The sequence below is a fragment of the Tachypleus tridentatus genome, chromosome 3 (genome assembly GCF_004210375.1).
Source record: "Tachypleus tridentatus isolate NWPU-2018 chromosome 3, ASM421037v1, whole genome shotgun sequence".
NCBI lineage: Eukaryota > Metazoa > Arthropoda > Merostomata > Xiphosura > Limulidae > Tachypleus > Tachypleus tridentatus.
Genome location: NC_134827.1, coordinates 72,801,861 through 72,816,003, shown reverse-complemented (window position 1 = coordinate 72,816,003; position 14,143 = coordinate 72,801,861). Strand labels below are relative to the sequence as shown.

At 29.7% G+C, this 14,143-nt stretch overlaps 1 protein-coding gene across 7 annotated transcripts in view; it reads left to right on the top strand.

Moving 5' to 3' along the window:
• Prp4k (Pre-mRNA processing factor 4 kinase) overlaps positions 1–13,656 on the top strand; it is a 67,118-nt gene extending 53,462 nt beyond the window's left edge. Inside the window, exons 12-17 of one of the 7 annotated variants that reach the window (XR_013026414.1) lie at positions 565–679; positions 3,554–3,792; positions 8,008–8,216; positions 12,103–12,148; positions 12,349–12,423; positions 13,603–13,656. Coding sequence is in view for 1 of the 7 variants with exons in the window: in XM_076494802.1 (XP_076350917.1) it covers positions 565–679; positions 3,554–3,792; positions 8,008–8,211 (558 nt within the window). In the remaining 6 variants the exon portion in view is untranslated. Of the gene's footprint in view, positions 1–564; positions 680–3,553; positions 3,793–8,007; positions 8,217–12,099; positions 12,149–12,348 lie in introns of all 7 variants that reach the window. The other 6 variants (XR_013026415.1, XR_013026413.1, XR_013026412.1 and 3 more) reach the window with 6 other exon arrangements.
• The last annotated feature ends 487 nt before the right edge of the window (positions 13,657–14,143 follow it).

The window sequence follows — 14,143 nt, the reverse complement described above, 5'->3', positions numbered from 1 at the left end:
CTTGTTTTCTATAAATCATGTAGTATCTTGGCTTTAATATATATGTTATTAACCAGAAGTATGGAGTAATTACTATATCATCAGATTGTTGCTAGGGGTGTTAGATAAATAAAGCCACTTTAGCTGTTTGAGTAAGAAATAGTTACTCCTGTATTAATGTATAAAGAAAGCAAAAGGATTTTACATGTTAATACTATGGTTTCCTTATGTAAAAATTGACTGTGTTAGTAATAGTTGATCATACATACTAGTTAAGTGTTTATTGTTACATTAGTTTCATTAGTTATTACACTACTTAATGGTGACAAAATATTAAAGAGTGGAAGAGAAAAGGGATAAATCAGTCTTTTAATGCAATTTTTCTTACCAGAAATAGATGAATATTGATTTACATTTACAAACAAAACTTGTGAATATTTGGGACATTTTTTAAAATTCCACTTGTTTACATGCTTATCATTTAGGATTGGTCCAATTGTTTTTTAACAATATTTTTAAAACTGTACATGATAACAAGTGTTTTGAACTTTGAAATATGTTTTCAGTGTTTAATGATTTTTTTAGGTAAATGAAAGTAAACTAGTACTGAAACTTTGTGACTTTGGGTCAGCATCTCATGTGGCAGAAAATGATATCACTCCATACCTGGTCAGTCGTTTTTACAGAGCCCCAGAAATTGGTATGCTTCTTTGCATTGAAATATTTCTATTGATGCCAGTAGTTTGTCAAATATTTTATAATATATATAGATGTGGTTTAAAAAAAAGAGAAAGAGAGAAAGAAAGTAAGAAAGAAAAGAGAATTATTGAAATATTAAGAGTGAGGACTGTATTTTGGATATATCATTGACTATCTCTTACTTTAGAGTATGAATTAGCTTAACATTAGTAAGTGAGACACATGGGGATTATATGTGCAGAATAAATTTTTAATGTAATACTTTTAACATTTTGGGAAGTAACATTGTGTTGTAATGTAAATAAATATGGTAACAGTGATAAAGAAGGATATAAAAGGCAAATATAGTTAGTTCTTAGTTACTTCAGATAGGTTGGTTGAGGGGGGCATGAATAATTAACAAATGTAAATATCCCAGAAATCTATTTTTGGGACAGCTTTATGGATGCTGTATTAGAATTGCTTAATACTTTAACACTGCAGTAGACCCTACATAGTAAAATAGTATGTAATCTTTGTATTTGTTCTTACAGTTGTTCTTATCTTCTCTGTATTCTCTAATGTCATCATAATTAACCCTCTGCTGTCCTGTTTAATTGGTTCATATTTTTTTATGATAAATTTTATGCACTTGGCTCTTACTAGGTGATCCCACACTACATCTATAAAGTTTATTATACTAACACTCACTACACTTCCTCCCTTCCACCCATTTACAACAAGTATGTAAATAGCAGGTAGAACTAGTATATTTAAACAGCTTCTTCAGTTTTTACATAAAATTGTAAATACTTCTGACATTACACTGTTCAAAGTTATTGCTCCATGTCTGTTGGTGACATGTACAGAGCGAAGCATAAAATACAGTTAAAACTAATTTAAGTAAATGACCTTTTTATATATTAATCACAAGAAATATAACATCTCTGAATATTTATAAATATTTTGCATCAAAGTACATCTTATTCTAGATGAAATATCTGCTGCTAAGCTTTTAGTATGGGAAAAAAAACAAAAGAGAAAGGATAGGGCAACTTGGAGTAATTGTTTTTAGGCTCTTATACAGCTTCAGTGACTGGCTTTCTATAGGTGACTAAACTTATTTGTTTAAAAGCCTTGAAAGATAGATATATATGAAATGACTAGAGGCATTGATTTCAAGGAAAGTGGGGTGAATATGGTAGAGCACTTGGCAGAACATTGATACAGCAATGGTGAGAACATGTCTAAACTTTGAATACCAATATATCTGGCCTCTGAACAGTTGTAATTAGAAGAAGGTGAATTAGACTAACATTTTAATTGCTCTAATGTCAGTTTCTTTATAAATCATGATGTCTGTTTCCTTTGGTAAACTATTATTAGAGTATGTACTACATACAGGCATGTTATGGATGTGAAGAAGAACTTTTGCAGGAATGAACTTATTAAAAAGATCAAACAAATTGTTTTAAGTACTGTACGCAGAATATCATACATCTGTCTTCTTACTGTCATTTCTTCAGTATTATGTTATTCTTACACTGGGATAGAAAAGAGTAGATGGACTAATAGGTCTGTTGTTGTCTTTAGTATCATGTTATTCTTACACTGGGATAGGGAAGACTAGATGGATTAATAGATCTATTGTTGTCTTTAGTATTATGTTATACCTACACTGGGATACTTTTTCAAGGGGTGGTAGATAAAATAGATTGTGACCCTACTGAGAGAAAATATATCACACTAGAGGAAATTCAGGATTTGATTAAATATTTTCTTATAGAATTAAGAACTTAAAAAATATGTACTATTAAAATATGGATTATTAGCTAAGATTTTATGCTATTCTAATTGGTATAACATAAACAAAAAATAATTTTATAAAATTTTGAATGAAAGACACTAAAACTTTGTGTCATGGGTTGTAAAGGATATCTAGGGCAATCTGTTTATACAATGTTAAAAATATAGTTGAGCAGCTATAAATTAGAAAAAAATGCTGTAAAATATTGTATATTTTTGCTTTATGGAATACACAGGTACCCAGATAGTTATAGGTGGGTACTACATGACAGTTGTCTTCCTTCCAATTAACAGTGCAAAATTAGTGACAGTGCCAGATACCCTTCTAGCTTTGCTGTAATGAAATCAGGAGGAGCAAAATTAGTGGCAGTAAGAATCAAACCTGATATCTTTAAATCATTAGGCAACCCTATCACTATTACTTAGCTTTGTGCTTAAAAAATAAACAAAAGGTAATATTAAAATTACTTGGATACAGTGGCCTTAATTTTGATTCATCAATATCTGTATTAATTGATCAAATTGCCCACATGCGAAGCTGAGTGGCCATATGAGAAGGAGTAATGTTCTGCATAAAGTAGAGGGCTTGTACATAAAATACTATCATACTAAAAAAATTGTTTAGTCTTATTTTTGCATTTTGTAAAAAATGTTTTGAACCATTCATGAGTTCACTGTTTACTTGTCATTACTTGTTTTTGACTTCTGTGTGTGTATGGTGCATGTTACCAAACTTTGTTTAGAAATTAAAGCATAAATTTTGTGTTTGAACTGTAAGACTGCTCTTTATATATGTTAACTTGCTTTATAGTACAGTGCAAAAGAAATATATTTTATAAGTTAGCTCTTTGTTTTTTGTTTTTCTTATTGTTTGTTTAAATCATTTTAATATGTTTTTAGCTACTTGGAAACTTAATTTTTTTTTGTTCAGCTCTCTTGTGTTTTAAATGTTTCACTAGAATACACTTAGATAATAAAAGGGCTCAATGTGCATAAGTTGTTTGCTTTTTAAGGCTTAGATCATATCAGAAAGAGAACTGAGTATGTATTTGTAATTAAGGTAATCTTAAAGTTATTATTATTTTTTTAGTTCTTGGACTTGGTTATGGTTTTGGGATCGACATGTGGAGCGTGGGGTCTACTCTTTTTGAACTGTACAGTGGAAAGATTATGTTTCCAGGAAAATCAAATAATCAAATGTTGAAGCTGTTTATGGACTTCAAGGGCAAATTTCCAAACAAGTTGATTCGCAAAGCTATGTTCAAAGAACAACACTTTGACTCAAACTGTAATTTCTTGTACCAAGAAGTAGATAAAGTGACAGAAAGGGTAAGCTGAACGTGTTGCATACTAAAGTTAATGTTTGTTAGTGAGAAGTAAAAAATTCTTAAATTGCAGTTATCTGTAACCAACTTTAGGGGTTACACTTCTGTAAAAGCTTTTCAACTTACATTTTAATAGAAAGTAAAAGTTACAACTGGATGTCTTTGAGTAGAATTTAAATACAGCAAATGCTATTAGAGAAATTACTGTAATCTAGGAAAATTTTGTTAAAATTTGATTTTTTATGTTATTTATTGTGAAACCTGTTTTTCAGTATGTAGTTAAAAAATCAGGCTTTCAAGCATCCATAATATTCCTGGCTACTTTTCATAAATTGTAGTGTTTTAAGTTTTCTACATTTGTTACAGAGAAACTGAGTTATATAAAGCTAATCAAAGTTTGTTTGTGTCTTTAAACATATATTTAACTAGTATTTTCTAGATATATATATATACCACTCAGGCTTTGTTTCAAGCTGTTTTCTAGTGAATTCTCATCTTCAGCTTGTATGTGGTAAGTAGTAACTCAATATAAATATTCTTGTAATATTCTCATAAAAAAAACAGGGAATTTACTGTTGTTTCTTTTCCATATACATAGGTATGAATAAGAAATATGTAGCATCTAAATTTACTAGATTACTGGAAACATAACACCTACCAAAATTAACCATGTCTAGGACTAAGTTTTTTATTGGGTTGGAAAGGTCTCTACTGTTCTTATTACATTTAGAACAACAAAATAAGGATATATTTGGTAAAAGTTGATTAATTTCTTAAAGAATTGTTAACTCTCTTCCAATAAAGTTAATCTGTTCAAGTGAAGTTGTAACCACTTTTGTACTTGTTACATTTTCCATATGATTTTAATACATTTTGTGTATCTTCACAAAATTTGGCAGACTTTTAGTAAACATTGCAAATATTTTGTGCATCAAAATTCACATTTCTTAATGAAATATTTTACTAAAGATTTGTCCATGAATGTGTGTAGTATTTCTATATACTAGTCCAAATACTAAATATTTTCACAGTAAGACTAAAAATACTTTTTTCATCTCAGAATCTCAGGGTTGTTTTTTTTCATAATCTGTAAGACTTTCTGAATGAATTTCAATTTTTTTTGGTAAGACTTTATATTTTATCTGTAATTTTTTCTACCCTAACATTAAATGAGATTGGTCAATTTGACTGACCTTGTAACTGCCAAAAATCAAAATAGAAATAAGTCTAAATTAACCTTTTTTTTCTTTTTAGAATGACTTGAAACTATAATATAGAACTGCATTTGTTTATCCTGAATAGCTTTAAGCTCTTAAAAGTATACATCTATTTATACTTAAATTTTATTGTTTTATTGCCCTTTGAATCATGTCTGACTACTATTGTAGTCATTACATGTTGTAAATCACTTGTTAAACATGCAGCTCACATCATGCTATTGAATTACACTACACACAAGCTAAGTACTAGCTGCTTATGTTTATTATATATTATCATTATTTAATCTAATTGAACTTTAACTAACAGAAAAAGTTTTCTATTTTGTACATTTTAGTTACTTTTATAATAATAGCTAAATAATACAATGTAAAATAAGAAAAAAAAAAAAGTACCTGGATTTTTTCTCTTTTCTTTCAGTTGTCAGTGACACTTAACTTTTATTCTAATAATACTACTGCACTAAATATTCTTTTATCTAATTAAATAATGCATCACAAAACATAAAATAACAACATTCACCAAGCAGATAATGTTATATAACTATCATAGCTTCATTGGCTTTATAACTAAATAACAAGAACCAGTAAAAATTCATCAATGCTAGTTAGTATCTTTCCTGTGAGTACAAAGTTTGTAGCTGTGAACCAAAGTACCAAATAATATGTCATTCAAAGAGGAGTACTTTGGAGAATAAAATTTTGATCACAGTTGTTATTCTTACTTGTCATGCGAAGATCTGTTTAGAAACACATTTCAAAGAAATGCTGTTACAGAAAACTTTACAATAAACAGAACCAAGATATTGTATGTTAAACCAGGGGCTTAAGGCCACACTTTTGAAAGACTGTGTGTGAAAGGATTTCAAATACTCCAGCAGTTCTACTTCATTATAATGAAATTGAAAACTTTATAAAGTACATGAAGCAGTGAGATCTCATTGTCAGATGCTGGTCAGATCAGATATAATAAGTAATAACTCTGTTCTTTAAAGCACTAATGCATAAATATTGTAGATTTTTCCATACTGTTTTATTACCAATAGGGCAAACTCATCCCAGATTAAGCAATTTACTTCTTTCCAGTAAGCTGTCTATGATTCCCTTGGAATATCCTAACTGACATAAATAATCAAACCTGCCAAATTAATGCCAATCACTTCCTGGAATAACTGTATAGTACACAATTCCTTTCATTAATGGTCTGAAAGTGTCAGGTGGAAATTCAGAGAAATGAGAAATTTATGTGATTTAATTCTTCAAGTTCATCATACAAAAGAAAAGATATTTAAGAGGAGACAAAGGAATTTGAATTTGATAAAGAATTGCTTATTAGACAATTAATTAGAGTTGATGCTACTGTCCTGACAGTGACCTGCTAAGGAGTATGTTATGGCTTCCTCATTTATTGTGGCTTTGAAGAAGAAACTGGTGCAAAAAGGTCAGGAACATTTCTCTGAAAATGCTTTAGATGTTTCTGGAGTACGAAACTCCACAGTTGGCAAATGAGTGGAAAATAAGTCAGTCAGAAAATATCTTAAATTTGAAAGAAAGATGATGAAGGCACAGTGGGTCATTACTGGCACATTTTACAAAGCAAAACGGCTCATAGCTAACAGTTACAACATTCTGTTTTAACTTAAGAAAATATCTTTTCACACAGCAATGCTGAAGTTAAAAGAGCATGTCTGAAAGCAAAACACACTTGAATCAGATAATTCCATAAATTGAATTAGAATAGAAAATAATGCAGTATATGTTTGTGGGAGTAAAGTTGGAGAATTATCTGTAATAGAACAAAGTCTTTACTAGATAGACAGATGTATACATAATTTATGCATATAAAGACTTGAAGGTAAAATGGATTGGGGAGGGTGAAAATCGAAAGCAAATTAAAAAGAGCAAATGCAACAAAAAATGTTGAGAGAAAGGAGAGGAAAACTAGGAGATTGAAGAAAAATTTATGGCAAAAAACAGACAAACAGAAAAGAAACTAAGATTAACAGAAAAGTTCTAAGAAGTAAATGAAGGTTTGAAAAATTCTTTGAAAGATAAAAAATTAGATAAATAGATGCTACTCTGAAGCTAGTTGAATTAGAAAAAATAAAACTGAAATAAGCAAGACAACATATAGAAAAGAATAGGAAAGAAAAGATGATTGAAGTTTATGCCAAAAGAAAGAGAATGTAGGACAACTTTCCAAAACCCTGTAGAAAAAACCTGAAAGGGAGGTCAGTTAGACTTTTGTCCTCTGTTGGTAGTTTTTGAAAGTTGACTGATGAAAAGCAAATAACTCCATGGTTTTATGTGTTCTGATTTTAAACCAGATTATAATTTGGACATTTTTATTGTGGTGAATTTTTCAGTATTATGTTTCTCAAAGCTGTGGCCCCACAAAATTTGTGGTAGTATAGACTGGATGACTGCTAGATACAGCTTTAGTTATTTTACTGGAATAAGAGTTTCTCTTTGTTTTACAAGAACATTGTGTTAGATTGCTTGTTACCTAGGGAGTAGACATTATAGGTTATAGGTTTATAAATTTCATTTAACAGCATTTAATAAATAAACTGGTTCTAAGTTGTTGTTGTTTTTAGTATTTTTCATATATGAAGTATTCAGTGGTGACTAATTCTGAAGATAAGGATTCAGAGGAAAAACAGTTGAGAAGCAAAATAAGCTATATCTGTGAGTTTATTTATTGCTAAATTATTAAAAAAAGGTAAGTTTCTGAAAAAAATTCATAAATATTACTAAAATTCCAAGTTAGTGCATAAAGTAATTGAAAATAAGCCTTAAATATTTGCCAAAAGATGCTTGAAAGCCTGTATAATATTTGTGTCATGTTTTCTTTCATTGTATGAGCTATAAACAAAATACAACACAAATTTAGTGTCTTAAGACTTGAAAATGTTACCATACCAAAAGGTAATAATTTATCAAGCAGAATTTTGCATAATTAGATAAAGGTAACTTTTAATATTTTATAATTATATTTTCAGGAAAAAGTTGTAGTGATGACAAACATAAACTCAACACGGGATTTACAGACAGAATTAGTTGGAGCTCAACAGCTTCCCACAGATCAGTTCAGGAAAGTTACTCAATTAAAAGATTTGCTGGAGAAGATCCTCATGTTAGATCCAGGAAAACGATTCTCTATCAACCAGGCACTCACCCATCCATTCATTCAGGAAAGAATATAAGTTGGGTAAGATATAATATTATAATAAGTTTGATACATAAAACTGTCAACATTATGTATTATTCAAGTGTGTAAATGGTTAAATGTAGATTTGTCAATGTTTAAAAATAACAAATATACCTGGAATAGTAAATAATTGGCTGAAACTAATAATAATTATGAAGTATTATTGTTTCTCAAAAAAATCTTATCTGTGTTTGTTCTCATAACATAAAGTTCTTTATTATTATTTTTAAAGAATATTGATTATTGCCCTAGAATCTTACTTCTGCTATTCTTTCAATAAGTCCCACTAAACCATAATTTTTGTACAAATTTTGTTGAATTTAAAAAATTGTGTTCTAAAGTGGCTATCAGTTTTCTGCTGTTTAGTTATTGTAAAATGTTTTACTGTTGTTGTTTTTTTCATTTTGTGGGTTTAAAGAAGATGTGTAATGTTTGGCAGGTTGGCATTCAAATGCACGATATAGAAATTTGCAATTTTAAAAGATAAAACTATTGGTAAAAAAATGTTCAAAAGAGGGAATATGTAAAATAATTTCTTCACACACACACTTTGAAGTTAGCAATGATTGATTTTAACATGACATTGGCTTTAAGACATGCTATAAAATGTAAGTTGAGATCTCAACAAAAGGTGCATTTATGGATAGTGATACTTAGGTTCTTTATAACCATATCCATCATTATAATAAGTATTGCCTTTATTTGCTGCAATGTTAGTATTCTGTTTTTTAAAATTATTGAGATGAACTTCTGGCTTCTGATCACAAGGAAAAGAGAAACTTAAACACCATTTGTAAAAGTTTCAGTTTTTTATTCAATTAACTATTTAAGAGGCCAGTAAGAAGCAAGACTATTATTAAATCTGAAACTGTAATTCTTTTTGAATTGTTAGTTAATAACATTGAGTTCACCACATAAGAGAATAACTGACTTTTATTAAAATTGATGTATAAATTTTGCAGTAAACTTTTTCACAGATTAATTTCTCTTGACTTGGCATGGCCTAGTATTTAGCATCCATGGATTGTGAATCCTAGTTTTTACAATTTGGAGTTGGGAATATACTATAAAAACAAGTGACTTCAGAAATGTTCTTACCTGTCTTCTTTCAATGTAATCTTGATCCTAGATTGCCCTCTTAACATACTTATAATTTATCACTAACAGTGCACCAGTCTTTTATACCCTATCAGTTTCATGCTATTTCAGAACTTGTGCTGAAATAGCCACAACAACCACAACTATATACAAACAAATGGTTTAAGCATGGGCAACCCAGTATCACCAGTTCTAGCCAATATTTGTATGACACAAGTTGAAACACAAGCAATTAACACAGCATTACATCCACCACTATACTGGTACAGATATGTAGATGACACGGTTGCAGAATTCAGATCTACAGAACACATATACTTAATTTTTTCAATCATATTAACTCTATACATCCCAACATTAACTTCACATGTGAACAGGAAGAAAGCAATCAAATGTCATTTCTTAACCTCAAAATTACAAGAACCAACATGCAATTTAAAACAGAAATCCACTGAAAAATCACCCATACTGGACTATACATTCCTTGGGACTCAGCACATGAAACAAAACAAAAACTCAACATACTAAGAAACCAAATAAGCACAGCCATGAAACTGTGCTCACCAGATAAAATTAACGATGAATTAGACAAAATAAAACAATACTTCATCAACATCAATAAGTTTCCTCCACAAACCGTAGAAAACATTATACGCACACACCTAGACAGAAAGCAAAATCAACCAACAAAAGTAAATATATCTCACAAATGAAAATTTACAAAACCATATACTGCTGCTTGCCATATATTCCCGACATCAGCAGACAAATAACCAACATTTGGCAAAACTAGTAACAAAATATGACATTCCAGTTAATACCAAATTTATTCAAAAACAAGGCACAAAACTGAGGTCTATACAATGTAAAAACTACACTGACAAACACCACACCAACATTATTTATAAAATACAATGTGATAACAGCCATGACTTCTATATTGGAGAAACAAGTAGAAAAATGGAAACCAGATTCAAAGAACATAAAAAGTCACCTTCACACGTTTTCAAACACTGCAAGTCAAATAAACACAACATAACCATAGAAAACACTCAAATACTAAATAAAGAAACAAACATTAAACAAATGCAAAATTAAAGAAGCCTTACTCATACAACAAGTTAAACCCAAAATAAACCAATATAAAGGAACGCCTTTATACCTATATTAAATAAAATAAATAATATAAATTATATATTCAAACATCTAACACCGCCCTCTACATTCCAACACTCAGTTACACAACCCCTTTCAAACATGTGGTCAGCTTCCGGTCAGTTACCTTTCTTTCTTTCTTTATGAACCTGACGATGACCGAAGAAGGTTGAAACGTACGCTCTTCTACGTAAAATATTTTCTGAACCTAAATGGGCCGTTTTTGCATATAAATTCATATTTTCTTGTACTGGGTTTCACATGTAATGTAATATGAATAAAGTTCAGTTATTTCAAAGTAAAACAGATTTTTCTTATAATTTTAACAACAAAAATTTTATTTTATACAATGTTGCCATTGCTGTTGTGTAATGAAACAATAGGCTAAGTTCTACATGTCAGTAAGTGAACATGTTGGTACATATGTAAGAAGGACTGTATTGTGTGTGGTGTATAAGGCTTTTGTTGTTTTTTATCCCAGCACATAAAATGTTTCTAGAAAAAAAAGTAGGATAACATACTTCTGTACAGGCTATGCTTAAGTGCAGTGGCTTTCAAATTAGGACAAAAACATAGCCATCAAATAGTTTTATAATGGAATATATTAAAACCATATGTGAACCAAGAGGTTCTTATTGCACAGTACACCCTAAAACATATACAGCTCTACCTGGAGTACTTAAATTGGTATCTGTATAAATAAATGTATCAGGATACTTATTATTTGATATTAAGTTCACATGATCTGGAAACTTGACACATTGTTTCTGGAACTTTGCAGTTTTGCTTTATTTGACATGGAATTCTCCAGAGTATAAAAAGCTAAGCATATAAACAAATACCTTGCTACAAGGTAAAATCTGAAAATATACAACTAGTTAATAATGGTGTATGAAAAGGAAAAAATGATTTACCATTTCACCCAGATGGCACTTACAGGAATCTAGAAATAAGAAAAGAAAGTGGGATGTATTGTTTTGTAAAGCATTACAAATTTGAGGGTGTATGAATCTAAGAGAGAAAAAAAACTGAGTGCATTGTTATTTGAACCAGTAGAAATGTAGGAATCTAGAAGCAAAGTTGGCTACTCTTATAGATTAAGGCAGGGCATTCATTATCAAACTTAATTGAATGAATGGCAACTGCCTGTTGTAGAAACACAAGGATAGAGGATGATATTTCAAAAGTCTTCAGGCAGAAGATTTTCAAAACATTGTCCTCTACACTTGTATTTCTACAACAAGCAGTTGCCATCTATTCAGCTACGTTTCAAAGGGGTTTCATTGTGTTCTGAACCAATTGCAAGTCAAGAGTACAGAATTCTTGGAAAGAAACAAAGTGGGCATCAAAGATGCTTTTGTTTAATGAACACAAAAAATGAATTTTATCAGTTTAAAAAAATCATTGGAAATCGATGTTAGTTTAGAATGGGTGATAGTGTTGACTTAATGTGTAACAGTAGTAGTATCTTTTCAAAAAAATGAATTTATCCATTTTATAAATAATGAAATTTTTCATGAGGAAAACTTATTTCTATGCCAGTTAATTGTTAATGGTTTCTTCTGGTCAGATTAAAACTGTAAGCTGAACTTAATATGGCTATTTCTTTCTTGTTTTTTTCTTGGTTAAGAAGGATAACGTAATGATTACCTGTTGGGATTTTGAACGAGTAAAAAGATGTGAGTGTTTTTAACATATCTATTTAATTCTAACTTTGTGTTAATTTTTTCTGATATTCAACAGCTTTGTGTGAATTTTGTATATTTTATGTTAACACAAGTGGGTTATATTAGAATTAAAGTATATTTAAGGAAGTTGCTTAAATCCTGCTTATAATTGTATTTAATACTTTCTGCAATGACTAAAATTAACATTTCAGGTAGAGATGTCTGGGAACAACATAGACTGTGGCAGTAAACTGTGAAAAGGAAACTGTAGTGGACAATTGTGAAAAGTGAGATTGTAACATCACAAATGTTGTGAATTACCTGAAACTGAAACTCACAGCCCTGTTTATTTGTGTCATGTAACATTTTTATTTGTTGTGTGTAATTATCAGGGTTAAATCTGTGAAAGTGTGAACTATTTGAAAATTTTAGAAATCATCACAGTTTGAACCATATTTTTTTTAAATTGATAATAAGGTACAAAACACAAACGACAGAGGAAATTAGAATACATTTTGTGTGACACATGTACTGTGTAAGTTGGATTTGTTTTTATACGTATCTTCTGTGCTGTTCATATTTTCCAGCAATATTCCATAAAAACATTCACAGTTAAATTTTGTCCAGTAATATTTTTTCAGTTTCAGAATATTATAATTATAAAAGAGAGTGAAAACTAATTTGTTTAGAAGCCTGTTTTCAATGTTTTACTTCTTTTATTTAGTGATACCATGGCTGTTAAACTTAGTTCACAAACAGTATTAAAATTTTCTTAGTGTTTGGTGAAATCTCTTAATCTGTATCAGAAAAGATGATATAACACTTTTATTGGTAGTAACTGAAATATTCTCTTTTCTTCAAAGTTTCAAACTGCTGTTCCACTTCAGTAAATTTATGTAACATCTTTTAAAATGATTTAATGTTTAAAGTACAAAAAGTATACAAAACTTCATGTTTTGTAATGGCAAGATAAATTTGTGATAGTAGATACTTTAATGAAAGAATGGTAATGAAAGTAAAAATAACAATTGCATTTTTATATTGACAGATGTTAATTACTAACTGAAGTGAAACATATTACCATTTTAAAATTTGAATTATAACTAGTCAGTCTCCATAGAAAAGTTGTATAAAATGTGTTGAGTACTCTGTAACTAATCCATCTCTCACATTCAGAAGTAATGCACCATTATATTCAGAGGTATAGGTTCTAATAAAAAGTTATTCTACCAAAATATCTGAGAATATATACATAAGGAAGTTTTGTAGTTTTTCAAATTATTAAACAACTAGAATTGATGATAAAATGTAGAAGGTTATATTGTGTTTATCAGAACTGGCTGTAACAACATTGTATGTAAGATAAACATGGTTTCACATAGAATGCTGCTGTGTATATTATCATCAGAAAGTTCTTTTACTCACAGATTTTTCTTTCATTCTGTATGCCTTTATTGTTCATGTAGGTTTTTGGTCCCACCTTCGAGGTGCTGACTTCAATAAACACCAGGTGAAAGTGATCAGTCGCTAGTGGTAATTCTTTTCTTATAGCTTCTCCTGTAGATATTATAAAGACTATTGCAAACTTACTTTATTTGCCCTTTTCTAAAAAAAATAAACTCCATATATATTAAGATAAAAATAACATATGGACAATACTTTTATCATTTAAATGACTAAAGACAGCTAAAACCATTGTACTAAGTCATAAGGAAATACATTTTATTCCAACAATAATTGTCCAGTAAAACAGTACACTAGGTCACACAAAGCTGGGTGAAAATAATTTTAAAATAAAATGGTATGTGTATTAGATGCTGAAAATACACAAATTAAAAGTTTGAACTCTTTGTTTTGAAGTGTAAGATTGAATTGATCATACACAAAAAACTCTTTGGGGGAAACATTAAATGATCCTGTATGTTTATTGGGTTCAAGACCAGTAATGAATGGTTAAAGCAAATTTTCCAGCTCTTGAAACGTATCTGAAAATTTTCCCTTTTTCAT